Genomic DNA, 27,080 nt, shown 5'->3' with positions numbered 1-27,080 from the left:
GACTGAATGTAAATAAAACAATGCAATGTGATTTTAGTCCAAAAGTTTGGCTTATGAATTTTTCTATGCTTTTCCTAATCCAGCTAAAGAAAGAGAACCTTTCAGTTGTAAAAAATGTGCTCTACTTTTATACAGATGTCTGTGATGTCTGTGATTATCATTATTACCATTATTTTTATTTGTTCTGGCAGCTAAAAGTGTTACAGGTGTGAACTCCTGCAGGCACAAAAAACTCTTCATTTGATCACTTTTATTGTTATTTTCCATTTTTACTTTCTTAAAAGGTCTACATTTCTTGATATTTCCAATTTTTTTTCCTTCATTATGGGGCAAAATGGTAGTGTAGCTGCAAATTTCTTACCTCCAAATGTTAGATAAATAAAATTGTATGCCAAGTATAACTCCCATAAATGACATTAAGTCAATTTAACACATACATGACCTTTCAGTTAACATGAGCCTGTCCTCCTTTGTTGCCATAACATTGTGGTGAGTGTAAATATCCCTTACTTGTTTGTTATTTCTGCTGATAAAAGAACCTGGACTGGTTATAATGTAGGGTGCAAAAAAGGGAAAATAATACAATGGTGATATTTTTTTACTTACTCATATATTTCTTCATTGTTTTAGATTTCATAAGAAAGCAAGCACTAAAATTTTAGAAATGTGTGGAAAAAACTACAAATTCTGTTGTTGTTTATTAGGCAAATAACAAATTCACGTATAAATACTCAAATTTCAGACGATAACTTTCAACCGCTAAAGCTTATTTTTTTCTGTTCAGGAATGCAAATGCAAGTAAATAACTGTAATTTGGCATCTTAATCAAAAAATTTAAATGTGCTTTACTTGCCATAGGGCGAGAGGTAGAAAACAACCTGGACTGGTTGCAGCTGTCTCAGATCATTTAGAACTAAAATATAATCTGTATCACCAAATAAAAAAATACATTAAGAATTAGCAAGTGTGTGCAATATATTTATTCTAATAAGTCTTCCAAATTATCAGCGGCTGCCTTGATGGCGTGAGATTTTTGTTTGCATGATGCCAGGACTAAAACCTAACCAGAGTGCGTAATGCATGCTGGTGAAAGTATATTACCGCAACGGAAATATCAATAGCAGGTACACTCCTGTACACTAGGTGGCAGTATGCAACCAAACGGGGTGATTTGCGACGCGCCACTAAACTCGGGGAAGAAGAAGAGTAACCTCACCAGGTTGACCGATCCTGCGCAGGCCTAGCTCATCTCAAACTAGCACTGTTAAATGACCTATACCTGTTTACTGGCTCGTTAACAGAGGTAAGCTCTAAATACATGAATGAAACTTAATCGAGGGTTAATGTACTGGCATGCTGGCTAACGCTACCTAGCTCGCTAGCATTCAGTGAATGGACAGACCTGTAAACATGAGCGAATTAGGTGATTTAATTTATGTGGAGACAAGAATTATGGGAGTAATAGAAAACGTTTTTAAATTACATGTATTCAGATTGTTGTGAATGTAGGTACTGATGTTCTGGTTTTGTATCCAAACCTCATGTCTCCACAAGTGTACTGGTTAGTTAACGTTAGCACATGTGGATAACGTCGTCATACCTGGTGCTCTGTTGTGATTGTTCTTACACAGCCAGTTGTCAGCTAACTGTAGTAACAGTGGTGTATACTGTGGGGGGAAACAGGTGGTAGCTTTGGTCCTGCAATCGTGACAGCATGGCGGCCACTGCAACGCCAGTGTGGGACGAGCACCAGGCGTACGAGGAGCTGCTGTACTGGGACAGCCTAATACAACAAGGACACCGCCTCCACCCACATGATTTCGACAGGTACACTAAATAAAAGAATATACTCTAAAGCGGTTCCATTTGCATAGTACACTCTGCACTTTTTATTCAAATACAGCAACAGGTTTCATGCAAAGCAAAAAATAACTAATAAAATAACCAAAGCAATAAATATAACGAAAAATCTCTTGAAGTTAATAACACCACAATAAAAGCCCAGTTTGGTCAAACAGCTCATGTTGAAATATTTGATTCATTACCCGAGCAGAGTGCACTCACATGTTGCCACCCTTTCCTCACTCTCCTCACTCCTCTGGCCTGTCCTCACCCTGCGCTTAAACATCTGGCCGGATTGGTCTGTGCATCTGATCATCTCTCTCGCTTTCTCTTCAGTCTTTCATGATTCATGATTTTATGTGTTTTGCAGTTTGTTTTTTCGAAGAAGAGACACAGGGTCCTTTTACATAGCTTTAAGAGCTGTTAATCACTTAAAGCGATTTTTCATCAAGGCATCTGTGCTTGAGTGAGTATCAGATTTTCAGGTTTGGGCTCAGTTCACACCACTTGCATATGGTTCCCAAGCCTAAGTGGGCCTGGACAGAAAACTTTGAAGATCGCTATTAAAAAAAAATAATAATAATTTTTAGTCTCGAACTTAATCTGGGAGACAGAGCCTTAGAGTTTGGAGTCTCGGCTATGAGCTCATCAGGCCCTCCAGATATGCTACATATAAAATTGTGAGAGATAAACAGCCCTCCAGTGCATGTAGGTGTTGATTGTTTGGAATATCACGTGAGGAGAGTGAACCACATTAAGTGTTTGTGTTTGTCTCTATGTTTGTATTTCTTGGATGGGTGTTCTGTTAACTGTAATTTCCCCATTGTGGGACTAATAAAGGTATTCGTATTCGTATTTATGATGTGGCTCGATTTGTCTGCCTGCAGCCTTTGAACAGCTGTGTCAGATAATGGGTAATAGATTAGGTTTTCAGTGAGCTAAGTGTTTATCATTGTTGTGCTGAAAACAACATTTATTGCACCGTGGAATTAAATCAGGATTTGTTATTAAAGCATATTAAGTAGATCAACCTTAAAAGAGCCTGTTCTGTTTTGTTTTTTAATTACAGATCTTTATTTCACCAGAATCAGGGCTCATTGATATTGAATATCTGGTTTGAAGCGTGGCCAGGGAAGCAGAGCAGCAGAAATTGTTACCGTAAACACTATAGATCAAGGTTTGGCAAGGCACACATTTAAAATTAGATTTCTTGGATGGCTGTGGTGTCTGTGGATCTGAAAGTCAGTGGATCATTCCCTGTCTCCTTCAGTTCTCATGTGGAAGTGTCCCTGGGGATGATACTGAATCCCAGCTTGCATCCATCAATGTTTACAGGAAAGATTAAAAGGAGAAAAAGAGAGAGAGAGTGGGTACATGTGGCCTGTGGTGAAAGAGTGCTCTGAGTCCGCCGCAGGACAACACTGTATAAATACCATTTCAGTGTAAATTTAAGAGCTGTCACATAACCCAGAATACATTTCTCAATCCTGTAAAATGTACCTAAATTATGTCACTTGAGACATCTGTTCTAACTTTAACACTGAAACTGTTCTTCATATCTTCTCACATTTATTTGTCTTTCAGATACGAGGAGTTGCGTTACTGGTATGATTGTCTGTGCTATGAAGAGGAGCTGAGACAGTACCATGACTACATTGCTGCTATCGAGCATATTGAGGATAAACGTCATCGTGAGGTTGGCTCTATTTCGCCTGCTAAATCAATTAGACTTGATAATCACAGGGTTTGTCCTCCATTGTATTACAAGCACTGCAGTCTTCCAGTCACAGTAGTCACCAAGTCCAACAGCTTCCCTGGTGGAAACCCTGAATTCATAGGTTTTTATTTTGAGCCCACTTCTTCTTCTTGAACATACAGTATTTTCCGTCCCCATTTTGTTTCCTTTTGAACTGTAAAAAGATTGCTCTTCCTCTTGCATGAAAACTGTACCTTGTTTTTTTTTTAATCACACACTTTTCATGTTACTACTAAAATTATATGTCTTCAAATGTATTCACTGGAAAGGTTAGGGTTGCATCGGCAGCAGTAAAAAGCAGATAAGAAACTGCTATAATGAATAGTAACACTTACCTGCGATGAAATATTATTACAGTATGAACTAATTGTATATTTGCTGTCATCTACAGTTTATTTCTTTCAGTAAAAAACCTTATCTTTTTGTTCTAATAAAGGAAGCCGCAGCTCCTCCAGTGCAGGCTGGGCCATATGATCGCTACGTGTTGGCCAAACACTCTGAAGTGTACCCCTCAACAGAGGAGTTGGAGGCGGTGCAGACAGTCGTCTCCCATGTGGAGTGTGCTCTCAAGACTGTATCTGACCAGATGGACGCTCCAGAAGATGGCAAAGCAACTACAGAAGCACAGAGGTAAGCGAGAATAGCCTGTGATGGCTTTAAAAGGATAGCAGGAAGCTTTTAAAATGAACACAGCTCTTTATATGTATTTGATCCATTTCTTTTTTTTTTCTTGTGCCCCTGTCAAATGGAAGTAGCGACTCACAAGTGCGCGTCCTGCGTGGTGTTATGCGAATTGGTTTGGTGGCTAAGGGACTCCTGCTGAAAGGAGACAAGAACGTTGAACTAGTGCTGCTTTGTTCCAACAAGCCTACAGTGACTCTGCTTAAACAAGTGGCTGAACAGCTTTCTGCACAGTTAGAGGTAGAAATGAGTGCCTACAGCATGCTTTCAAAACAAATATCACATAGTTTGACTTGGATCTTTCCTGCAACCCTCTTAATTTTTTGTTCCCTTTTTTTATAGGCTATTTCACCTGAGACATATGCAGTAAGCCAGTGTCCAGGAGATGCAGCCATTGTTGTTACGAGCACTAAGGAGTCAGTTCTGACTCTTATTATCCACCTGACATCACCTCTTGTCAGGACAGAGCAAGAGAGTCAAACTGCTGAAGCAGAACAAGGTGCGTATGTTGGTCCAGCCCTGATCTGTGTGTTCTCAGTATGCAGGCACTGTACTGCTCCATTATTTATTAATAATCTGACTGTTTGAAATCAAATCAGTTCCCCCACTACATCTCATTAAACCTCAGTGGAGCTTGTACAGTGACTGTCTCAGACTGATGCCAGTCACTGACTCTTCACTCGCTCGAGAGTCCCTTCGTCGTCTTTGTGACAAACTGACGTCTGCAGGACATTAACTCTGTAGTCGCTGATGCATCCTGCTCATGTTGTTAGTGACAATGCCTAAGTGATTTAAAGCAAACCAAAAAAAAAAAAAAACTTGTATATTCTTGTTGTTTTCATGTTTCAAGTGAAGGCTTTTTTAAGAATAACAAGTTAAAGCGCGCATGCATGATCCTTGATGCTGAACATGTACATTTGGAACTAGCTGCAGCAAAACTGATCAACTGTTGCTTGCCTTAGGAGGATTTAAATTATAAGGGAAAAAATTGATTAAAATCATTTAAATCATTGTTCAGTTGAATATTTTGGCTGGTGGAGTGTTTGGGAGCTTCTGTGTTAAGTAGCATTAGCTGCATTTAGCCTAAAGTTTATTTGAATTTCAGGGGAGCCTCACACTGAGAACCATATCAGTCTCAGTGCAGTTTTAGTCCATTTTAGTACACTATACACTGGGGCTTTAAAGTCATGCAATATTAGTAATAAAATTATTAGACCAGATTGGGTACATTACTGACAATCTGGGGTTTTTTTTAGTGCCATTACGTCCTGGGGTGGGAGACTTAATCACCATTGGTTCCAATCACAAAACTCATTTTAGGCAAAAGTCTTATTTTAGTTGACGGTTTGGACATGTTAACTGTGCAATTAAATATTTTTAAAACTTTAATCTATATTAAACATTATAGTGATTAAAATCATCTATTAATATCATGCAGCCCTGTTGTAAACACACATTATCAATTTAATGTCAATCAACTCCACTGAAGTCAGAGAGTTCAAGCAGAGTTGTATAGGCACCAGTAAAGTTAAGTGAGCTTAAGACTTATTTCCAGAAACATATCTGCTGATGTCGATGGCCAGCATCTATGTATCTTGTTTCACATCAATTCATAAAAACTAACTAAAAATGTCAGCATAGGCTAATGTCCAAATTACTTGTCTTTCATATCAGCATTGGCTCAGAATTTTCAGTTGTGTATCCTGAGCTGTATAATGTAGGACAAATGAGCTAAAACTTGCCCAAAGCTGGTATGGTTTTCCTTTTTTTTTATGTATTTATTTATTTTTAATATATCCAGTCTTTCACAAAACCTTTTTAGGGCAGTTTTTGCTGAGGGATTCATCAGTTTTGCTGCAGTGTAGGGCAGACGTAAAGTTTCCTTAAATGCTTGTGGTTTACAACTGATTACCTTTTAGTTTGTCAAGTTTTTTTAGGAACGCTGGACCTTTGACCAACTGGACACACTGTCTCAGGAGGGGGGAGAAGCAGCAAACCCAATCCCAGGAGCTGGGGGAAGGGTGTATTTAATGTAGTGCAGTGCATATATTTTTAACAACATGATATGCAATGTTATAAATAAATATTGCAACTGTTTCTCACAGTATTTTTACTCCCACATACTCTGTGGAAAAGATCATTGAGATCTGTTGTAGCAGACCTTTAAGCTTGCTGGGACAAAACATTGCCCGTATGGGAGACCCCCTTTCCCTGCTCCTGGTTGTTTGCTGGTTTTTGTTTGCTACTCCCTGAGCTGCAAGACAGAGCCCACCCCCTTGGTCAAACTGTACCTTTTCTTCTTACCCCACCTCGTCAATAGAAACGCGAACAGTCAACGATCCGCCGGACGTTCTGGACAGGCAGAAATGCCTAACTGCCTTGGCGTCTCTCCGCCACGCCAAATGGTTTCAGGTTTGCATTCACGTCCTTACTTGTACATGAGGTTGAATTGTTTTCCTTGAGTGATTTTTTTTTTTTTTTTAATTTTCTGTCCATTTAGAAGACCGTAAGAGTTCTTGCTCTCAGTTCTTGTTCATATTGTTGGTAATCTTCATAAAATGCCGAACTTGGTGCTCGTCTATATCAGTGAGAGAAGTGGATAAATCACTGGTATCGACTGAGCTTTCTCGATTTCAACCACAAAGGTCATAAAAGCCTGATATACCTTACATAAGTTTTAATCACTGTTGATTTGGAGAAGGCTCAGTACTTCAGACTCTTCTGTGTTTGGTTTGTTTCTTTGGATTATTTGATGAAACTTCAGCTCCTCTAACTGAATGGGCTTTGTTTCTGTCTCCAGGCAAAAGTTAACAGCTTGAGTTCTGCCGTCATTGTGATCCGAATCATGAGGGACTTGTGTAACCGCGTTCCTACCTGGACTCCACTCTCAGGATGGGTGAGGAAACTCTTGGTCCACCTATTCTGATGACAGCATAGCAGATATTTGTGTTTAAGCTCATTTCAGCTGCTGCTGAGCTGTGTGTTTGGGGGGTAGGTGGGGGGTGTTGTTTTTTTGTTGTTGTTTGTGACAGCATCTTGCTAAGCATTGTGTTTGGTTTGTCTTCCTGTCTCCACATAGCCACTTGAACTGCTGGTGGAGAAGGCTATTGGTACGTCTGAGAGACCGCTGGGAGGTGGCGAAGCCCTTCGCAGGGTTTTAGAGTGCGTAGCCTCAGGAATCCTGCTGGAAGGTGAGATTTTATTTTGTGTTGTGAAAGCTGCATGAATGTTTACACTCTTACACACAACATTAATGCACCAATTTAATGGCATCTGTGCACAGATGGCCCTGGAATTAAAGATCCTTGTGAAAAGGAAGCTGTTGATGCCATTGCATATCTGAATAAGCAGCAGTGTGAAGATATCACTCAGAGCGCTCAGGTAAAGTAACTGAGACGCCGTTATAATTGAATCAACAAATTAGTGCATAACTTCGATCTTTTCCTTAGATTGCCCTGAGGCTGTGTGCATTTGGTCAGATGCACAAAGTGTTGGGGATGGACTCTAAACCTCTGAAGTCACGAAAATCTCTGGGAGCGATTGGCAAAGATAGCATAGGTAGGGTTATGATCTGGATTCTTTTTTTTTTTTCTGTATTCAAAAACCAACATTTGAAAAGCTATGCTTCTTGTTTTTTTGTTTGTTTGTCTAATGCAGCCCAGATACCACCTATTGGACAACTGAACCTGCCAGCTAAGAGATCGTACACAGAAGTGGACACAGGAGAGGAAGAGCCTCATCTCAACAGCAAACAGAGAAAGTTTCTCAAGTTCCAGAAGCGCTTTCAGAAGAAATCCTGTCAGTAATGAATGTCAGAGGATTGTGTGTTGACTGAGCTGTTTAACTATCGAGTTATTTACTTCAGTACAAAAATTACTGTTAAAACTCTTTTCATCTTTAACTGCATGACAAAACCCGGTCCTGGCTTTGTGGAATAAACATTCACAAACATATTCTGGTTCTTCATATACACTTTGCTGCAAAAGCATAATTGCTTTACTAACTGTACTATTAAAAGTTAGATTTACTTTTTAATTCTTTTTGTGTCCTTGGAAAGAATACTTATAACTACATGGGTTGAATAGTGAAGTGAAATGGGCAACTTTGTGGCCCATGTGACACTTTTACTCTGTGTGCTGTTTCTCAAATGAGGAAGTGAAGACTTGTTGCCTTGTTTTTCTGTGGATTCTCCTCAAAACAAATCCATTTTCTCATGTTTTTATTTTTTAATCTGTTCCTTTTTCTGTAGTCACAGATGATCTTAGCATGAATGCCGTAATGCGTCTGAACCAGTACAGACCTGGCCTGGAGTACAGACTTACATCCCAGACTGGTCCAGTTCACGAGCCGGTCTTTACGATGGCTGTCGATCTAAATGGAAAGACGTATGAGGCAACAGGGCCTTCCAAACGGGCTGCTAAACTTAATGTGGCCACCAAGGTAATGGTGTGTTTTTTTTTGTTTTTTTGTTTTAAATCTACATGAGCTGACTTTGAGTATAAAAACTAGTTTCTTAAAAAGCCTACTTACCATCAATACTGTCTTCTTCTGGGTTGTTTTTGGGAGCAGTTACTGGTTATTGATTTGCTCCCAGACACTAAAATAATTAAACTTGAGTTTTTAGGAGCTTTTTTTAAATTCTTGCTACATGCTTGTTTGAAACCTTGCATCTAGCTTTCAAATGACTGCTATTTACAGCATTGATATTTTTTTTTTTTTAGTTTTTTTCTCTTTCAAGAGCTGCATCACCTGTACGTGATTAGTAGGGGTCCGTGTACTTTTTGGTCATTCTTTTTTTTTATTTTGAAAACAGATGTTAAAAAATAAAAAATGCATGGTTATTTCATACTCCAAATTCATATAATATAGAACAAATTAATTTTTTTTCCTTTGAAATCAAAACATAGATTTGCAAAGAATAAGAAACAGAAAAACAGTAGGGCACTTTGCTTTTTTTGTTTTCCATTGAGATTAATGGGGTGGCTGCAGCTCAGGAGGTAGCGAAGGTCACCTACTAATCAGAAGGTTGGCAGTTCGATCCCTGGCTGCTCCAGTCTGCATGCCAAATATCTCTGTGTAGATTCTCAGTTATCCAGGTCATAGTAGTCTCTGGAGCTTGAAAAAGGCGACTGGACTTCTTTTTGTTTCTTGAAGACGTTTCACCTCTCATCCGAAAGGCTTCTTCAGTTCTCAACCAAATGGTGGAGAGACCCAGGTATTTAAACCCCTGTGGGCGTAGTCCCCTGGAGGTGGTTATGACCCTCTATTGATCATGTGCTTGAACACATGTGCCCAGGTGTGAAGGGGGTGTGGGTCATATTTAATCAGTGGTTTCAGTTGAAACCAATTTAGGACTCCGCTCCATTGTTTCCTGTGGCCTATTGAGGTCACTGGAACAAAGGTGTGAATGGGGGTTGAGACGTCTGGGAAGGGAGCTCAGGACAGCACTGTAAGCGGGGGAAAGTTGGTGACGTAATCCACCTCCTCTGTTCAATGATGGTTGTTCACAGTGGACATAGATGGCTTCTTTCACTCCTCTTTCAAACCATCTGTTTTCCCTGTCCAAAATGTGGACATTGGCATCCTCAAAAGAGTGCCCTTTTTCCTTCAGATGCAGATGTACTGCTGAATCTTGTCCTGTCGAGGTGGCTCTTCTATGTTGTGCCATTCGTTTGTGAAGAGGCTGTTTGGTTTCACCAATGTAGAGGTCCGAGCACTCTTCACTGCACTGAACAGCATACACTACATCGCTGATCTTGTGTTTGGCGGGTTTGTCCTTGGGATGAACCAGTTTTTGTCTTAGGGTGTGACTTGGCTTGAAGTATACTGAGATGTCATGCTTGGAGAAAATTCTTCTGAGTTTCTCTGACAAGCCTGACACATATGGGATGACAATGTTGTTCCTCTTGTCCTTCCCATTCTCTGTAGTTTGTGTTTGGCCTTCATTCCTGTGCATCTTAGCTGATTTGATGAAGGCCCAGTTGGGGTAACCGCATGTTTTGAGGGCTTTCTTAATGTGTGTGTGTTCCTTATGCTTCCCTTCTGCCTTAGAGGGAACACTTTCCGCACGGTGTTGTAGGGTCCTGATCACCCCAAGTTTGTGTTCCAGAGGGTGGTGGGAGTCAAAGAGGAGATACTGGTCTGTGTGTGTGGGCTTCCGGTAAACTTCAATGTTGAGGCTTCCATCTTCCTCGATAAGCACCGCACAGTCCAGGAATGGTAACTTGTTATCTCTGGTGTCCTCCCTGGTAAAACGTATGTATTTATCCACTGAGTTAATGTGACGAGTGAAGGCTTCTACTTCTTGGGTTTTGATTTTGACCCAGGTGTCATCTACATATCTGTACCAGTGGCTAGGTGCCTTCCCTTTGAAAGAACCAAGAGCTTTACTTTCCACTTCCTCCATGTAAAGGTTGGCTACAATGGGAGACACTGGGGAGCCCATGGCACATCCATGCTTCTGTCTGTAGAATCCATCATTGTATTTAAAATATGTTGTGGTAAGGCAGAGATCTAAAAGTGCACAAATCTGATCTGGGGTGAAGCTGGTTCTGTTCAGTAAGGAATCGTCTTCCTGTAGTCGTCTTCTGACGGTCTCCACTGCCTCAGTTGTAGGTATGCAAGTGAAAAGTGAAACCACATCAAAGGACACCATGGTTTCATCTGGATCCAGTACAAGATTCTGGACCTTGTTAGTAAAATCTGTAGAGTTTTCAATGTGGTGGGGTGTGATGCCAACAAGCGGTGATAAGATGGTGGCGAGGTGTTTGGAAATGTTGTAGGTGACCGAGTTTATACTGCTGATAATGGGTCGAAGTGGGACTCCTTCTTTGTGGATCTTTGGGAGTCCATAAATGCATGGAGTGGCTTCTCCAGGGTACAGGCGGTAGTAATTCTCGGTGTGAACAGGGTGGTCAGGGTCCAATCTTGACTAAAAATGGCTGTCCTGAGCTCCCTTCCCAGACGTCTCAACCCCCATTCACACCTTTGTTCCAGTGACCTCAATAGGCCACAGGAAACAATGGAGCGGAGTCCTAAGTTGGTTTCAACTGAAACCACTGATTAAATATGACCCACGCCCCCTTCACACCTGGGCACATGTGTTCAAGCACATGATCAATAGAGGGTCATAACCACCTCCAGGGGACTACGCCCACAGGGGTTTAAATACCTGGGTCTCTCCACCATTTGGTTGAGAACTGAAGAAGCCTTTCGGATGAGAGGTGAAACGTCTTCAAGAAACAAAAAGAAGTCCAGTCGCCTTTTTCAAGCTCCAGAGACCATGCCAAATATCCTTGGGCAAGATAATGAACCCCAAGTTGCTCTCCAATGCAACCATTGGAGTATGAATGTGTGTGAATGTTAGATAGAAAGCACTTAATCCTAGAAAAAAGTGCTTGTGTGAATGGGTGAATGAGGCCAGTTACTATTAACTTTTATAAATAACATATTCTCTGAAGCATTACAATCCAACTGTGCAAAGAAATTGCTTTTAAATGTGTATTGTAATATTTTGAGTTTTATTTTTCACAGGTCCTGCAAGACCTTGGTCTTCCCACAAGCTCAGAATCTAAATCTGAGACCAGTAGTGAAGCTGAAGGAAGCCAGGAATCAGTTAAAGCTGCTGCACTGACCTCTTCCGCATCTGAAGATGTATGTCCTTGAGTTCTCTCTGTAGTCGGTGTTTAAAAACCTCTAAAACTTCTCGCAGAGATAAACACTCTGTCTTTTGTCTTCTCGGTGTGAACAGGGTGGTCAGGGTCCAATCTTGACTAAAAATGGCAAGAACCCGGTGATGGAGCTGAACGAGAAGCGCCGCAGCCTGAAGTATGAGTTGTCGGCAGAGACGGGGGGCTCCCATGAAAAGTGTTTTGTCATGGAGGTGAGGCAGAACCAAAAATACTGCTGCACTTTAATGTACTTCTGTTTTCACATGTTAAATGAACATTAAAATTAGGAACCTTTTAGGATGGTGTCTATACTTTGCGGAGCCACGTGGCATTGCAGCGCTGATGTCTTTATGCTTTCCAAAAGGCAACTGTAGAGTCCACTAAAGATTTCTATATTTTTGTAATCTGTTAAAGCCATTATAGTATTTTAAGCCCTATCTGGGAAGATTAATATTACAGAAGAAAGTGGGAGATAAACTATTTCCTGTGATCCATTATTCTGGACAGGATTTGGAACTTCCCAAAATAAACAGCATGTGGTCTGTAATGGAGCATGACTATATTAGAGTTACTTTAATGAGTTGTTAGGCTGTGTGGCTGTGGCAGGGGGTAGGTGGTAGGTCGGGGCTCTCCACTCACTAAAATACTAATTGCTAGTTGCGTGAAGTGTTGAGAAGAACACTGTAGCTGCGTTTGTGCACTTCTGCTCAACAGAGGAGACAGATTGGGTGAAGCTGAGGTGTTAATTTACCACTTCCAGCATGAAGATGAAGTAACGTGCAGCTGAATGGGAGCACACCATAACATATCTAACCTCGTGCACCTACTCATTGTGCATTCTGTATAATGACAATAAAGGCATTCTATTCTACAGCATTTCATTATGTTTTACAAAGTCCAACTACAGGCTTTGCAGACTAGCTGTAATTTTGCCTTTGGGCACCACCAGAGTGGATTGTAAATCAATTAATATGTCATTGAAGGGGAGACTTTCAGCTTTAGTTTTACAAGAAATGTTGCATGAACTGTTTAAAAATTACAGCCATTTTTATACATAGCCCCCCATTTACAGAGGTTCAGAATTGATGGGACAAATGACTTGGTCATTGAAGAATATCCCATTTCTTTACCTTAAGAAACTCTTGGGTTGCTTTGGGTCATTATTTGCAGAATCTAAGCAGCAAGTATAGATCTGTGAACTTCACAACTCATCCTGCTACTTCTATCAGTGTCTTATCATCAGTAAACAACCAGTGGCCTGGTTCCACTGGCAGCCATATATTCCCATGTAGATACACTGCCTCTGCCATATTTGACAGGTGATGTGGTACATTTTGGATCATTAGCGGTTTCTCTCCTCCACCATACTTTCTCTCTTCCCATCATTCTGGTACAAGCTCTATGAAAATCAAATCAATGAAATATAAATGAAACACATTCTGTCTGTTTTAGCATGAAATGACAAGGGAGCAGGCCTCACCTAGTCCTGAAACTGCCTGTTTGTCAGTTGTCTTGTGAAAATTGGGGACTATAATTCTTAAACATTATGGAGGGCACTGTAGGCTATAAATGTTGTGTGTGGCATGGTTCATGTAAAACCGTAAAATGTATACTTTAAAAAAAAAAAAAATTCCCCTCTTTCCTATCTCTTAGGTGGAAGTTGATGGGCAGAAGTTTAAAGGGAGAGGCTCCAACAAGAAGGAAGCAAAGGCCTACGCTGCCCTCGCTGCTTTAGAGAAGCTGTTCCCTGATGACAGCGGTGTGTCAACCAACAGAAATGCTGCAAAGAAGAAGGTCACCTACACAGACATGGTAATGTATCCAGCTAGTGATCCTTAAAATGCACAAATCAAGAAATTTGACATTAAATTTTTTGCCGTGTTCTTTTTGACAGCACATCCCGGGATTCGGCACCATCCGGGGCATTCCTTCAGACTCGGGGTCCCATGGCTGGGGTCCCCACAGAGGGGGTCGAGGCAGAGGTCGAGGCAAACAGTTTCCCGCAGGACCCAGCTATAACAAGAGTAAGGAATTTTACATTAACTATGAGTCAGTTTAATCATCGTAGGACACCTTTAAACATACAAGGAGTTCACACCTATAAGGGAATGCACTAAATGGTGATTTCTTTCCTTTATTTTAAAAGCCAACTACAGTTATGAGAGCAGCACTGGCACAGGCTACCGTAAGTATCTGACTGTCTGTTAGCTCTGTGCAGTCTAGCTGTAGATTAGCGTGGTGTGTCTGTGTGTGTATTTGGTTTTGAGTGGGGGGTTTTTGTACATACAATATACTGATGTACATTTTTTAATAAGGAGAAGCTTTGCTGTTGTGTTGAAAGTCATAAGATACTTATTCTTAAAAATGACAACTGAATATATGAATATACTGTGCATGCAGTAACCAGGCTAAAATCCCAAATTTTCAATTTTTGTTTCCCAAAATTTCAAAACTTCAAGATAAAAATTTAAAAAAAGGGATTTTGTTTATTTATCTTTGTGTATTTTCTGTGACATTTTATCTTGAAGATATCAAACTGTGTCCGTTCTTTGATTTAATGAGGTTGAAGGGTGCAAATAGATAAACAGTCACTTGTAGCACATTCATAAATAATTAAGCTTCTGATTAAAACTCCTGTAGGTTTACAAGAAACAGTTGATCGATTCACGCAGGGTTATCAACACATGCTAAAGGCTGACAGGCCAGGTCGCACCCCCGGACACGCACTGACCAAGAATTTGAGGGCAAAATAGTGCTCCATCTATTTGCAGTGAATGCCTCAGAAACTTTTCAGTAAACTACAGTTTTTGGACATGACGAGATATTGCAGACAGGGAAGTTAAGATGTTTTTTTATTATGTCATTGCTTGTCTGGTTTTGTGTGCAGCTGGTCTGCGTCTTTAGCCAGCTTTTCCCCATGCTGCATGTCTGTGCTTGTATTGCATGTTTGAAGTGATACTGTTACTATGCTCTAGCAGTTTTCTCTCTGATTTTTAAATCCATGTGGTCTGTTCACTCCCTGCAGTTTTAAAATAATGAAATAGTCATGGAGAGTATTTAAACCTTAGTGGGGGTTGTCCCTTTGGAGGTGGTCGTTGACCCACTATTGTTCATGTTCATCATCACACGAGCCAAAGTGTGAAAAGAAAACGTGGGTCGTTACCATCAGGGATTTTGGGGGAAATCACTGTGAGACCTTGCCCCACCCCATCAAATGACCTGTTGAGGTCATCTGAAGTAATGTGTGAGTGGGGGTTGAGGCACCTGGGAAGGGATCTCAAGACTGAATTGGAGATGGCTGACAGTTGGTGTCATAAGCCACCACCTCTGTTCAACGATGGTCGTTCACAGTTGACCAAAGAATACTACTTAAAATGCAGCTCTAGGACCATGACTTAACTCTCGTTTCAACTGTCTTACAGATAAATTGTATGGTAATAATGGCGCCAGTGCCACAGCCAAAGGTACTGGCCCCACCGCTTCAGGGTATGGCACCTTTTACCCCGAGAGTACCACCACATACTCGTCCCCACCCGTCTCCAGCTCCAACACCAGCACCACAAAGGGAGAAAGCTACCAGTCGATGCCGCCTCCTGCTGATCAGGAGAGTCCATACAGCTACGGCTATGGAGACGAGAAGAGGAAGATGCTGACCCAAGGTGGAGACTACTCTATGTACAGCACTGCTTATCCCAGCTCTGTCACTGGGGGACAGAGTTACAATAATTATGGTAAGTTTAAATGCCAAGTTAAAAATCCACTTCTCTCTTTTTCTATTTCTTTCTATTTTAATATTGATATACATGTAAAAATGATCTGGTGTTTTCACAGGCTGGGGAAACCAGTCGTCCTGGGGGAATCAGGGGTATGGCATGTACCAGGGCTTTGGAGGACATACCCAGGGCTCATACTCTGGATACAGCGGCATGAATTACTGATCATAGCATCAATGGTGCTTTTCATTTTGCTAACATGACTCCTATCATCCTTCATGTCTTGGCGCCTCCAGGCAAGATTATGCATGTTTCCTAACTCTAAGCCCCTGCCTCCTCATTTCCTCAAGGTGGATTTAAGTTGTTCAAAGTTCCTCCATCGTGGTGGTGGTGGTGGGGGGGGGGCAAGGAAGCATGTCAGCATAATGAAATCTGCAGTCTCCCTCACCTTGATTATTAATGATCATCCTGAGTCATGTCTCCTAAAAAGAAGAAAAAGAAATGCTGGTGTTTTCTCTGAAACTGGAATTTTTGCTGTTCTTGTTTTGATACTTTTCACCTCAGTTGTCAATTCTTTTGACACCCAGTAAACCAATTTTTGAGTTAAATATGTTTTTTCTGTCTGCACCCTTCGTCACGTCAATGTTGACACGAGTGTTACATTGTGTGTTTGTTTTGTTCAGTTTTTTTAATCTAGTGTACTGGTTCTGTACAAGTATCTAATTTTTATGTAAAGCTGCTTGTTGTTTTGAATACAGTTCTTTCTGTTTCATAAAAATGCTCTAATCCTTGTATAAATAAATTACTTATTTTGGAGCTGAGTTTCTGACCATCAGTTTTTTAATCACAGGCACTGCAGATGTTGTTTCGTGTGGCAACATCTTAAGATATTCGGCTTATTCAAGACATGACAGTTGAGGTTAGAGGAGCGCCACCCTTGGCAAAACTGAATGTAAAACTGCTCAAAATCTAGTAAACTTAACCTTCGCTTAACAAATACCAAAGGTGTTTGTCACATCGGTGTTATTGAATATGTTGTGCAACACCCACACGCGCTGCAAACGATTTCTTGCATGCACAGCCAGTCTGCTACAAATGCAGGAATAACACACAGCAGCCGTGAGCGATATGCCTGCCAGTGTCGAAGCTGACAGGAAGCCTCACTGACCCAAAATGTATTTGAAGGATTTAAAGCACATTTTGCAACCCTGACTGAATATTAGAAATTACACTGTGAAAGGGCCACTGTGGGTTTAATATTGCAACCCCTGAGAGGTTTGTTAAAAAGATTAAAGAGATTAAAGGTGGAAGCTACAGAGATGAAGATTTGCTGACTTAGTTCAAAACACTGGATGCTACTTTTTTAAAGCTTGTCATATATAAAGAAAAACAATTATACGATCAGTAAAACTTCCTTGTGTGTTTTTGTTTTGGTAAATGACACACACAAAAATAAGGAAACAGAGAAGCTTTGTAACCACACTAAAAGGAGAACTGCACACTTATCTTTTTTTTTTTGGCAATAGTACCCTATGTCAGTACACCTACAGTTTCAGAATTTCAATAGATTTTCTTGATAAATAGATGCTAACATGTTTGACACTTTGACCAAACCTTTTAATGGGTTTTCTGTTTTTTAATACAGTGCTGTGAAAATGAATGCCCTGTTTTTTTTAATATTGTACAAAGATATCCTGAGTAAATACGAAATGCATTTTTCAAATATTTCATTTAACGAAAAAAAAACCTATCCGAATCTACCTGATGAGAAAGTCATTAACATCTATCAGTCTGGAAGGGGTCACATAACCATTTCTAAGGTTTTGGGACTTAAGTGAACCACAGTGAGCGCCATTATATACAAATGGACAAAACTTGGAACAGTGGGGAACCTTCCCAGGAGTGGCAGGCCCACCAAAATTATTCCAAGATTGACGACTCATCCAGGGAGTCACAGAAGAACACAGAACAGCATCTAAAGAACTGCAGGCCTCACTTACCTCAGTTAAGGTCAATATTTATGAGTCAACAATAACAAAGAGACTGGGAAAAATGGCATCCATGGGAGAGTTCGGGGTAAAAACCACTGCTGGCTAAAAAAAAAAAAGACAAAAGCTTATCTCACATTTGCCAAAAAATATTTTGATAAATCCCCAAGACTTCTGTGAAAATAAACTGTGGATTGACAAGGCAAAAGTTCAACTTTTTGGAAGGTTTGGATCCTGTAACATCTGGCATAAAAACTAACAGCATTTCATAAAAAGAACATCATACCAGCAGTCAGACATGGTGATTATCTGGTGGTCTGGTGCTGCTTTGCTGCTTCGGGACCTGAACGACTTCACGGCCATCAGTTCATGCCCTGAAGTTCAAGCATACTTGGATTATGCAGCAAAACAATGATCCAAAACACAGCAGATTTTGGACTGGGAAGACAAATGGTTTGAAAGAGGAGAAAAAGAAGCCATCTATCCACTATGTCCACTATGAACGACCATCACTGAACAGAGGTGGTGGCTTACAGCACCAACTGTCCCCCATCTACTGTACAATGCAGTCCTGAGCTCCTTTCCCAGGCACCTCAACCCCCACTCACACCTTTCTTCAGGCAACCTCAATAGGTCATGTGATAGGGTCGGGGGTTGTCCCACATTTGTTTCACCTGAAACCACTGATTGTACTGACCCATGCTTTTTTCCCACATCTTGGGTCATGTGATTATGCAGATGAACAATAGTGGGTCGACGACCACCTCCAGGGGTTAAACAAACCCCCACTAGGGTTCAAATACCGGAGTCTCTGCACCATTTGGTTTTAGATCTGAAGAGGCTTTTGGCTGAGAGGTGAAACATCTTCAAGAAACTTAAAGAAGTCCAGTCGCCGTTATTTCAAGCTCCGGAGACTATTAGTATTTTACACTTGTTCTTTATAGAGTTATCAAAAAAGAAGGAAGTTCAAGATGGAAAAAAGCAAAGTAGGAAAATTGGTGAGTCTGGACACTAGCTATATTAACCACTATGGATCACATGTGGACCTTATGACCCTTTCATCAGTGTCTGAGCAATGATCATGCCTCTGCAGCGTGTCCCAGGGCTGGTCTTCCTGCATCCTCTCCTCCAGGAATTCTGATAAAAGGCGAGGAGGACGGTCGCTCTGAGGCTGGAGAGTGTCCCATCAGATCCCATCAGCCGTGAGTGTTTTATCTTTGATATTTGCTCTCTGACACCTTTGCTCTTGAAATCTCTTTCTCTTTTTGCATTAGCCAGCCAGCATTTGACACTGTTTTGCTTTGTGGCGTCTCTGCTGAGGGTCATTTCATCTGTTTGATCACACAGAGGTTTGAACTTTGAAACTTGTCAGCCTCCCATACACACACACAGTTTCTTTGATTAGTTTCTGTTGACTCTAGCTGAGACCTGTAGTGGGAGGCAGAGAGTGAGAGGAAGTAGTACAGTGTCACATGGGAGGTTGTGGTTTTGGTTCATTGTTCTTGTGCGTCATGCTCATGCTCATGCAGGTGCTGACTTTCATTTTTCATTATGGCGTTTCATCTTGTGACTGCGCTTAGAGTTTAAATCTACTGTTGGCTTAAAGGCCGATGTTTTGTTTGTCTTTAAAGATGGCTCTCACTATTTTGTCCATCTTGATTGCTACCCTCACTGTGGCCTACTGCTATCCAACTGCCTTTCAGGACCTGGAGGAAAGTCGCAGTAAGTATTACGCCACACTGACTTTCATGAGCTTATGTGTAACTTTGCTTCTCACAATCAGATGTCCTAATGTTTTGTTCCTCGTGTTCCTCTTACAGGCAACAGAACCTCCATTAAGTTTCTGGCTGTGGGTGACTGGGGTGGAGTGCCTTATCCCCCCTACATCACTGCTGTGCAGAAGGCTACGGCTCGAGAAATGAGCAAAATAGCAGACCAGATGGGAGCTGATTTTGTTCTCGCTCTGGGCGATAACTTCTACTACACAGGTGTAAACACTGTGGATTCGCCTCGGTTTCAGGTGAGTTGAATAAATCTGATGTGAAATGACAACACTTTATTTTAAATCTTTGCACTGGAAACAGTAACCACGTTTTGTCTTCCTATCAGGAAACCTTTGAATCTGTGTACACTGAAAAGTCTCTCCAAATTCCTTGGTATGTGATTGCTGGCAATCATGACCATGCAGGGAATGTCAAAGCCCAGATCGATTACAGCAGTAGATCTAACAGATGGTAAGGGGCAGCATAGAAAGTTAAGATATCTCAAAGTCTTAAGCTGTTAGGCTTAAATACTCAAACACTGATGCCTCTTTATTACCTTTGTTAGGAAATTCCCCGCTTACTACTATGAGCTGAATTTCCGCATTCCTAACACCGGGAAGACTTTGACCATCATCATGCTTGACACTGTGATGCTTTGTGGTAACTCTGATGACAATTCAGACAAGAAGCCAAGCGGACCCCTGAATGAAATGGATGCCAATCGCCAATTAACTTGGCTGCAAGAGAGACTGGCTCTTTCCAAGGCAGACTTCCTGTTGGTGGCGGGCCACTACCCTGTGTGGTCTGTGTCCGAGCACGGGCCCACAAAGTGTCTAGTGCAGAGCCTCCGTCCTCTGCTCATTAAATACAAGGCCACTGCTTACCTCTGCGGTCATGACCACAACCTGCAGGTTGGTTCAGGAAGATTATGTTCATCATTTGATATAAATGTGCTTGGCTACTCTTAGCTAAACTTGTTTTTCCACTTCTTTTTCCTGCAGTACTTAGAAGAGTCTGATGTGGGCTATGTGGTGAGTGGTGCTGGAAATTTCCTGGATCCTGATGTCACTCACTGGCACCATGTTCCCAAAGGCTCTCTGAAGTTTTTCACCGGCCAGGCTTCAACACTGGGAGGATTCATGCATGCAGAAGTGACACAGAACAAGATGATTGTGACCTTCTACCAGGCTAAAGGCACTTCTCTCTATCGCACTGTTCTCTCCCAAAGGGATCTTAATTAGATGGACATGCAGGTGCAGGCACAGTTATAATATATATATATATATATATATATATATATATATATATATATATATATATATATATATATTTTACACTACACACATACTATATTTTTTCATATATCTAATATAAATAAATACAGTATGAGTGTAGTGTGAAATCAAGCAATGAGTCTTGATCTCTCTTTTTTTTCTTAAATCTTGGCATTAAGTTCAAAGCATTTTGATGTTTTTAAAACAATCAGCTGGTTTTAAATGTGACTTTATGGTACTGTAAAATAAACTGGGTTTTTTTGTTTGTTTTTTAAGAAATGTGTCTCGTCAGCTTGTGTCAGCTTGTGACTGTAGTCTTGTGACTTTTGTGTCTTTTCGCTTCACTTGATAAGATGAATTTGCTCTGTCCTGAACTTTTGAAAATGTGGTTGTAGTGCTTGAATGTGTTATTCTGCAAGTGCATCTTGAAAATGGTCGTTTTATTCACTTTTTTTTTTTTTTTTTTTTTTTTCTTTTTGCACGTGAGAAATTTGAGAAGGCATCAAATGATTTGCGGGCCTACGCTGAGATATTAATGTCTGTCATGTCTCTTATTTACCAAACACATGGTAGAAAATTTACACATGTAAACATTTTATTCTGCATAATAAAGCATTACCGGCTACACAGCAAATAGAAGAGATGCTGCTTGTTTGTGCCTATCTACTGTATATTTTCTATCTTTTTGCACTACAGGATATAATGAGAGCATTTTGAAAAATTACTGCAATTGAACACATTATAGTATTGTTACTGTGGTGCAAAATGAGGTAATTAATAGTTAATATCAATCCACAAATGTGATATGCACCAAAGAAAGGTACTTTCTAAGCTTTTTTTGCAAATAGATGCGATATTGTGGCAAATTTAGAGCTGATTTATTCATCTGTTACGTGCATGCCACATACAGCACTTTATCAGATCTGGAGATTAATTGCTGACGAGGCTGGCTGCCGCTAAAGGACAGGAATGGTCAAGAACTTCACAGCGAGTGCTCTTTTGTCACAGAGAACCACGTGGCCTGCCAGCAGAGGATCAGGCTGAATGACAGCAGATTGGCAGTGACTGTGATCTGGATAAACTCAGCCAACCAATGACAGTTAACCTGGGAAGGAAGCAGAGACTGAGAACAGGCTGGTTTCTATTTTTTCCTCCCTTCTGCTGATATATTAAAATTAATTTCCTAAACTAAAATCTGTTCCATGTAAACAGGCATTACATTTTTATTCTCCATTGAAAAAATATGTTGATCCATGGGTTATGAAACTCACCAACAGGCAAGGACTACAATTTTTTTGTACGTGATGTAATACCAAAAATATTTTTACCTTAGGTTTGGCCTTGCCTTAACTACACTGAGGCTATTACAGGGTTGCTGAGTGTTATCCTGATCCAATTGGGATGAGTTAAAGTCCACTGGTGTCATGAATCGTCAGAGTGAGAGCTAGACTGACCAAGTAAGTCAATGCTGATAAGAAGTCAGTTGAGGGTAAGCTGTCATCTGAGGATAAAGGATTGGTAAGTATCACTTAGCCCTGACTTATGTAAATCCACTGTAGACTAAAAGAAAACCTGGCTGAGGTACATGTGAGGTACATGTCAGGTCAGACACTAAAGATTAGACACTTTCTAAAGTTGCTGTAAGTGAGTCAATGTACTGATCTTTCACATCCAGTGGATGCCTGGAAGCAGCAGCTATCACAAATATTCATAATTGGCACAAATTAAACATTACAGTCTGTGGTTCAGCACTTAAAAGACAATCCGAGGCAGCCAAAGAGACAGCTACACCAAACATCCAGCTAGAGCTAAGATTTTTATTAAATCTAATTTCAAGAAAACTGGCAAAAGAAATTTCAGATGAAGACTTTGATCCACCCCTTACTGCTGCAAATGTAAGGAGTTTATTTGTTTAGATAAACACCTGTTGGCACAAAGTTAGTGAGGCTCGTTTAGTCAGGTTAGTTGCCACTGAAACTACAGAAGAAGAGAGCACAAAATGTGAGATTAATGACAAAACAGCATCAGAGCAAAGAGTTTAAAATGTACGATGCAGGAAATCAGGGCGACAAAAGGAACTTCATCTGTAATTGTTTTGAAATTATATTTAAAATAAAATCTATGTGTTTAATTAAATAAAAAGTTGGCTGATTAAATAGCCACACCTAGATCTCAAGGTGAGTTGTCTTGAGAAGTGTTTGTGTGTTTTAAATATGCTGCCTTCTTATCACCTTCTTATCATTTATTTGGTCTGAATTTTAACAGTATTTCTCTGTCTCACCACCCAAAATTCTCATGAAAAAGAATTTTCTTTAAAAAAATAAATCTTATCTGTGTCTTGAACTTCCACTATTCTCCACCACCAGCTTAACTTCACCATTTCATGCATCCTGTACAACCCGCACATCTGCAACAGTCAGCTCCAAATCTGTGCTTTTGTTTTCCCCTCAAAGCCATGCAAACATCAGTCATAGTGCATTAAAAAAAGCAATTGCGGGGATCTAAACCCTCTGTGCCTCTGTCACACAAAACCCTTTCACAGAACACAAGACTGGGTCACTTAGATCAAATCATTTCCTCTCCCTATTAATCTCTCGTTCCTTACATCCTGCTTCTGCTCGAGTCCGTTCTCCCACTGGAAGCTGTTAAACATCTTCAGTCATTCATCTCACACAAGATTCAGAGGTTCATATGCTGGGACTGGACTGATGCTGTCCGATTATCTAATTCCACAGCTCAAAAGTAATGAAAGGACTGTATTAAAGGCTAAGCCGCTCATCTAATCTTCCCTCCGTAATCTCCACCCCTCACTGAATACTGAACTCCGGGTTTCACAGATGGAATGATGCAGTGAGAGTTCCCCCTGAAATATAAAAAAAAAAGACAATGTTAATACGTTGCTTGCCAGTAAAGGTGGAGCAATCTCCTTTTCAGGTACAGGCCTGGAGCTTAAAAGGGGGGAAAATGACTGGAGCAATATGAATCAAAGTGTGTGCAAATATGTGTGTCTGTGTGTTGTCACAGCCACATGTGCTTTTAATATCCCCGGATTTTGGCGACTAATATGCTGCTTAAAATGGGCCCTGAAATCTGTCATTTGGTGTTGTATAACCATGTTTCTGTAATGCCAGCAAGCAAAAAAGAAAGAAAAAAATCTCTTCTACAGCTGATCATTACATTTACAGACTTTTTTTATAATTTAAATAACAATCACTCCTAATTTTTTTAAGAAAAGGCCCATTGTTTTATTTGTTGAGGTTGCTCTTGTTAACCTGAACACTGAACTGGCGATTATCATTCTGCTTTTGAGAGTTCCATTTTTTGAAGTAATCCTCACGTCTTTAAAAAGCATCACGCAGTCACCTTAAAGCAGTCACCTTGACTTAATCGAATCAACTTCACCCTATTAAATAGTAAGTTCACTCTATCCTCCAAAGGGTCAGAATATATTTAGCATAGGAATAAGTCTGTGCTAGCAAATAGGACCTAAGTACCAATATTCACCACTATTTGACACATGAATTCAACACAAACTCCTTCAAGGTGCACTGCTCTCTTTATTATTTTTCTTCAGGTATTTAAATTTTAGAAAATATACTCTGTAATATAGTTAACATTCATTAATAAAATCATTGAGACATGATTTTAACTGAATCTGTCATATTTTTAATAACCCTTTGCTCCTGTTCATGAGCAAACACAATTATAAATGTGATTAAATCAATATAATTAAGTTTTTCGTGTCTTAGCTACAGTCCAAATAAATGTGACAGTTCAGGATGATGCGACAACTGGCAGGAGAAACGGGCATAATCATGACGCTAACTTGGCACAAATCCACAACAAGCGAAGGCCATCAAACAAAGTATCACAGGCTCTGCAGGAGCTCAGGACCGGAGAAAACGTGCAGTCGGTCTATTCCTGAATGGTCGAATATGCACATCAGCTGCTCCAAGAGAAGGAAATCCATGCATGTATACATGCAAACTGGCCTTGTATGGTATACTGCTTGTGTATTTCCAGGTAGATAGGGAATTTTTTTTTAGGTTTGAATGCATATTTCTCCCATTTTTGCAGGTTGCATGTTAGTTTTGTGACACTGGGAGATTTTGGTAAAGGTGTTTCAGACATGAAAACAAGGAGCTAAAGAAGCTCAACCTAAGAACGTTGAGATGCATTGTCTTGGATCCTTTGTGTTCTTCATGCATCAGTCTCCTTCGGGATTGGACGAATGTGAGAAGGGCTGCCCAAACTGATAGAGCCAGGGAAAAATGACGGTATGTACTGGGAGACGGTCATCAAAGGGCTGGTTAGTGGGCTCTCGTTTTCGGGCGTCATAGGAATGATGATGTCGTCCTGGTTCCACACATGGAAGGCATTTGGGTGGGAGTGAGTGAGGGCAGGTGGCATGTGGTGAGGGCTGACTCCCTCCACCTCTCCGTCTTTTTTCAGCTCCTCTTCAATTGGTCCCAGCAAACAATCTGTGGATGGACAAAGAAGGAGGGATGAGAACAAAATTATTGATCTTTACTGTCCTACCATTTACATCTGAAACACCCAAAATTGAGTCTGCAACTGTAAAAGGCAAACTGAGCTATGTCAGGCTCTTTAATGAAATATGGCAAGTTTCTTGTTGCTCAACACCAGATCAGAATGTCATATAAAAAAAAAAATCAATTTCTGCCTAATTAAAACTGTAAATTAGTAAATAGCATATACCTCAACTGCAACTCCACTAAATTTGACATATTAGTAATGATGCCTCTGTTTGAGTTATAGTAGTGTAGTATAGTGTCCTCACTCTGTGCTCAGCACACTTCTAAAAATAGCAGCAGGTTGTGTGTTAATAAAGGATACAGCCTGGTCCAAATACAGGGATTTTCAAGGTGAAGGTTAACGGTTTGCCCTGTTTTTGAACTACTAATACAAACTACTCTTATTTTCCTGTTGCTCAATCTTTGATAAGACAGTCTTGAGCTGTAAAAATGTCTCCCACGTTTGAAAATTTAAGATTGAATCACAAACAGCGCAGCATATTATTTTAGGCCAAAAAAATAAATAAATTAAAACCTTGTGTATGCAAAAGTTCAGGTCGTGTGAGCGAGCTGCTACATCTGAGAGACTATATTACCTGTTATATCCAGCATGAGGTCTTTGATGAGGTGACCCACGATAGCGTAAGCCACAGCAACCACGACCAGGGCGGCCACGAGAAGGTAGAGGACAGATTTGGGCAGCTGGATAAGATCTCTGGGAGGAGGCTTGTACTCCTTATAGAGAGGCTCGTCATTGTAAACCAAATACTGAAATGACGGTCGTCCTTCTTCTGTGTAGTTAAAGCTGTCCATATTCCCAGATTAGCAGGCTCCACTTCCTCCACTGAGAAGCAGTTATTCCATTATAATTTACCTTCTTGCTGAGACGTCACTCCCTACAGTTTACAGAGACAGTGTCAAAATCGACTGTTATCATTTCAAATCGAGTCAGAGTAAATTCAGCCACCTGTCAAGACCATGTCTTTGCTGATTCCAGATCTTTCCAACTCCAGCTCATATTTCTATCCAACTCATTCTCAAATCTGCATCATGATGCATGCTGTTATCATCAGTTCATCCTCCAATAAAGAACCATCATGAGGTCAGACAGCCTCTGTGCTTCCTGTAATGTGCTGTGATCTCTGTGCTGAAATAATCCAGACTACAGGCAGCAGCAGAGGAAACGTGAGAGAGAGAGCGAGAGAGATAGAGAGATGAAGGGAAGGATTACACTTCAAATCAGAGCAGCGATCAATCCGCTCCTCATCCCATCCCGATCCCAGCCCATAAAGAGAGAGAGAGAGCACTTAATCCACAACTATCTTGTAAGTGCTTACTCAGCTTTTACTCAGCTTTTGTTCCAAGAGCCATCAGACTCTTTAATGCTTGGGGGACAATAACATACAAATATCATCACATATGTTGATATTTGGCACTCTATAAATCAGACACTTTATCACTTTACTACTGTATATTACTGCACTGCATTGTTTGCACATCTGCCTCTGCACATTTGTATATGTATACTGCACTACTGGACTCATTCCTTTTTTTGTTTTCCTTGTTTTCAGAGCACTAAGCCCTTGTACAGCTTAGTATAGTTGGCACAGTATAATAGTATAGTTCAGGGGTGGCCAACTCCAGGCCTCTAGAGCCCCTGTCCTGCAGGTTTTAGATGCGTCTCTGCTTCAACACACCAGAGTCAAATATAGAAGTCATTAGCAGGACTCTGGAGAACTTGACTGCATACTGAGGAGGTGATTCAGCCATTTGATTCAGGTGTGTTGGATCAGGGACACATCTAAAACCTGCAGCACACCGGCTCCCGAGGCCTGGAGTTGGCCACCCCTGGTATAGT

At 40.6% G+C, this 27,080-nt stretch overlaps 2 protein-coding genes across 6 annotated transcripts; both read left to right on the top strand.

Annotated features, from left to right (window-relative positions):
- The first annotated feature begins 1,160 nt into the window (after positions 1–1,160).
- Positions 1,161–16,447, top strand: LOC115781796 (interleukin enhancer-binding factor 3-like). 3 transcript variants are annotated; one of them, XM_030731666.1, is made up of 20 exons: positions 1,161–1,303; positions 1,684–1,827; positions 3,427–3,538; positions 4,035–4,228; positions 4,354–4,519; positions 4,622–4,778; positions 6,600–6,691; positions 7,080–7,175; positions 7,359–7,470; positions 7,563–7,660; positions 7,729–7,837; positions 7,937–8,077; positions 8,529–8,719; positions 11,813–11,932; positions 12,030–12,161; positions 13,603–13,761; positions 13,844–13,973; positions 14,096–14,134; positions 15,372–15,680; positions 15,781–16,447. In XM_030731666.1, the coding sequence occupies exons 2-20, from the start codon at positions 1,715–1,717 to the stop codon at positions 15,885–15,887; spliced, it is 2,577 nt and encodes an 858-aa protein (XP_030587526.1). In that variant the 5' UTR covers positions 1,161–1,303; positions 1,684–1,714; the 3' UTR covers positions 15,888–16,447. The 3 variants fall into 3 exon arrangements, with proteins under 3 accessions (XP_030587526.1, XP_030587518.1, XP_030587534.1); XM_030731658.1 differs by having other exon boundaries at positions 4,351–4,519; XM_030731674.1 differs by lacking the exon at positions 14,096–14,134 and having other exon boundaries at positions 4,351–4,519.
- Positions 16,448–18,509: 2,062 nt separating this feature from the next.
- acp5a (acid phosphatase 5a, tartrate resistant) lies at positions 18,510–21,158 on the top strand. 3 transcript variants are annotated; one of them, XM_030737153.1, is made up of 8 exons: positions 18,510–18,648; positions 18,744–18,852; positions 19,282–19,372; positions 19,471–19,670; positions 19,760–19,884; positions 19,979–20,324; positions 20,415–20,683; positions 20,726–21,157. In XM_030737153.1, the coding sequence occupies exons 3-7, from the start codon at positions 19,282–19,284 to the stop codon at positions 20,652–20,654; spliced, it is 1,002 nt and encodes a 333-aa protein (XP_030593013.1). In that variant the 5' UTR covers positions 18,510–18,648; positions 18,744–18,852; the 3' UTR covers positions 20,655–20,683; positions 20,726–21,157. The 3 variants fall into 3 exon arrangements, with proteins under 3 accessions (XP_030593013.1, XP_030592994.1, XP_030593003.1); XM_030737134.1 differs by lacking the exons at positions 18,510–18,648; positions 18,744–18,852 and adding an exon at positions 19,147–19,179 and having other exon boundaries at positions 20,726–21,158; XM_030737143.1 differs by lacking the exons at positions 18,510–18,648; positions 18,744–18,852 and having other exon boundaries at positions 19,193–19,372; positions 20,726–21,158.
- Positions 21,159–27,080: the final 5,922 nt, after the last annotated feature.

Source organism: Archocentrus centrarchus, chromosome 1, assembly GCF_007364275.1.
Source record: "Archocentrus centrarchus isolate MPI-CPG fArcCen1 chromosome 1, fArcCen1, whole genome shotgun sequence".
In the NCBI taxonomy this organism is placed as follows: Eukaryota; Metazoa; Chordata; class Actinopteri; order Cichliformes; family Cichlidae; genus Archocentrus; species Archocentrus centrarchus.
Note: the sequence above shows the minus strand (reverse complement) of the source record. Positions and strands in the feature narration are given on the sequence as shown.

Coding starts and splice junctions, on each gene's coding strand:
- LOC115781796 (XM_030731658.1), top strand. CDS start 1,715: ATGGCGGCCACTGCAACGCCAGTGTGGGACGAGCACCAGGCGTACGAG. Junction 7,661..7,728: donor ATATCACTCAGAGCGCTCAG/GTAAAGTAACTG, acceptor TCTTTTCCTTAG/ATTGCCCTGAGGCTGTGTGC. Junction 12,162..13,602: donor AAAAGTGTTTTGTCATGGAG/GTGAGGCAGAAC, acceptor CCTATCTCTTAG/GTGGAAGTTGATGGGCAGAA.
- acp5a (XM_030737143.1), top strand. CDS start 19,261: ATGTTTTGTTTGTCTTTAAAGATGGCTCTCACTATTTTGTCCATCTTG. Junction 19,373..19,470: donor GGACCTGGAGGAAAGTCGCA/GTAAGTATTACG, acceptor TTCCTCTTACAG/GCAACAGAACCTCCATTAAG. Junction 19,671..19,759: donor TGGATTCGCCTCGGTTTCAG/GTGAGTTGAATA, acceptor TCTTCCTATCAG/GAAACCTTTGAATCTGTGTA.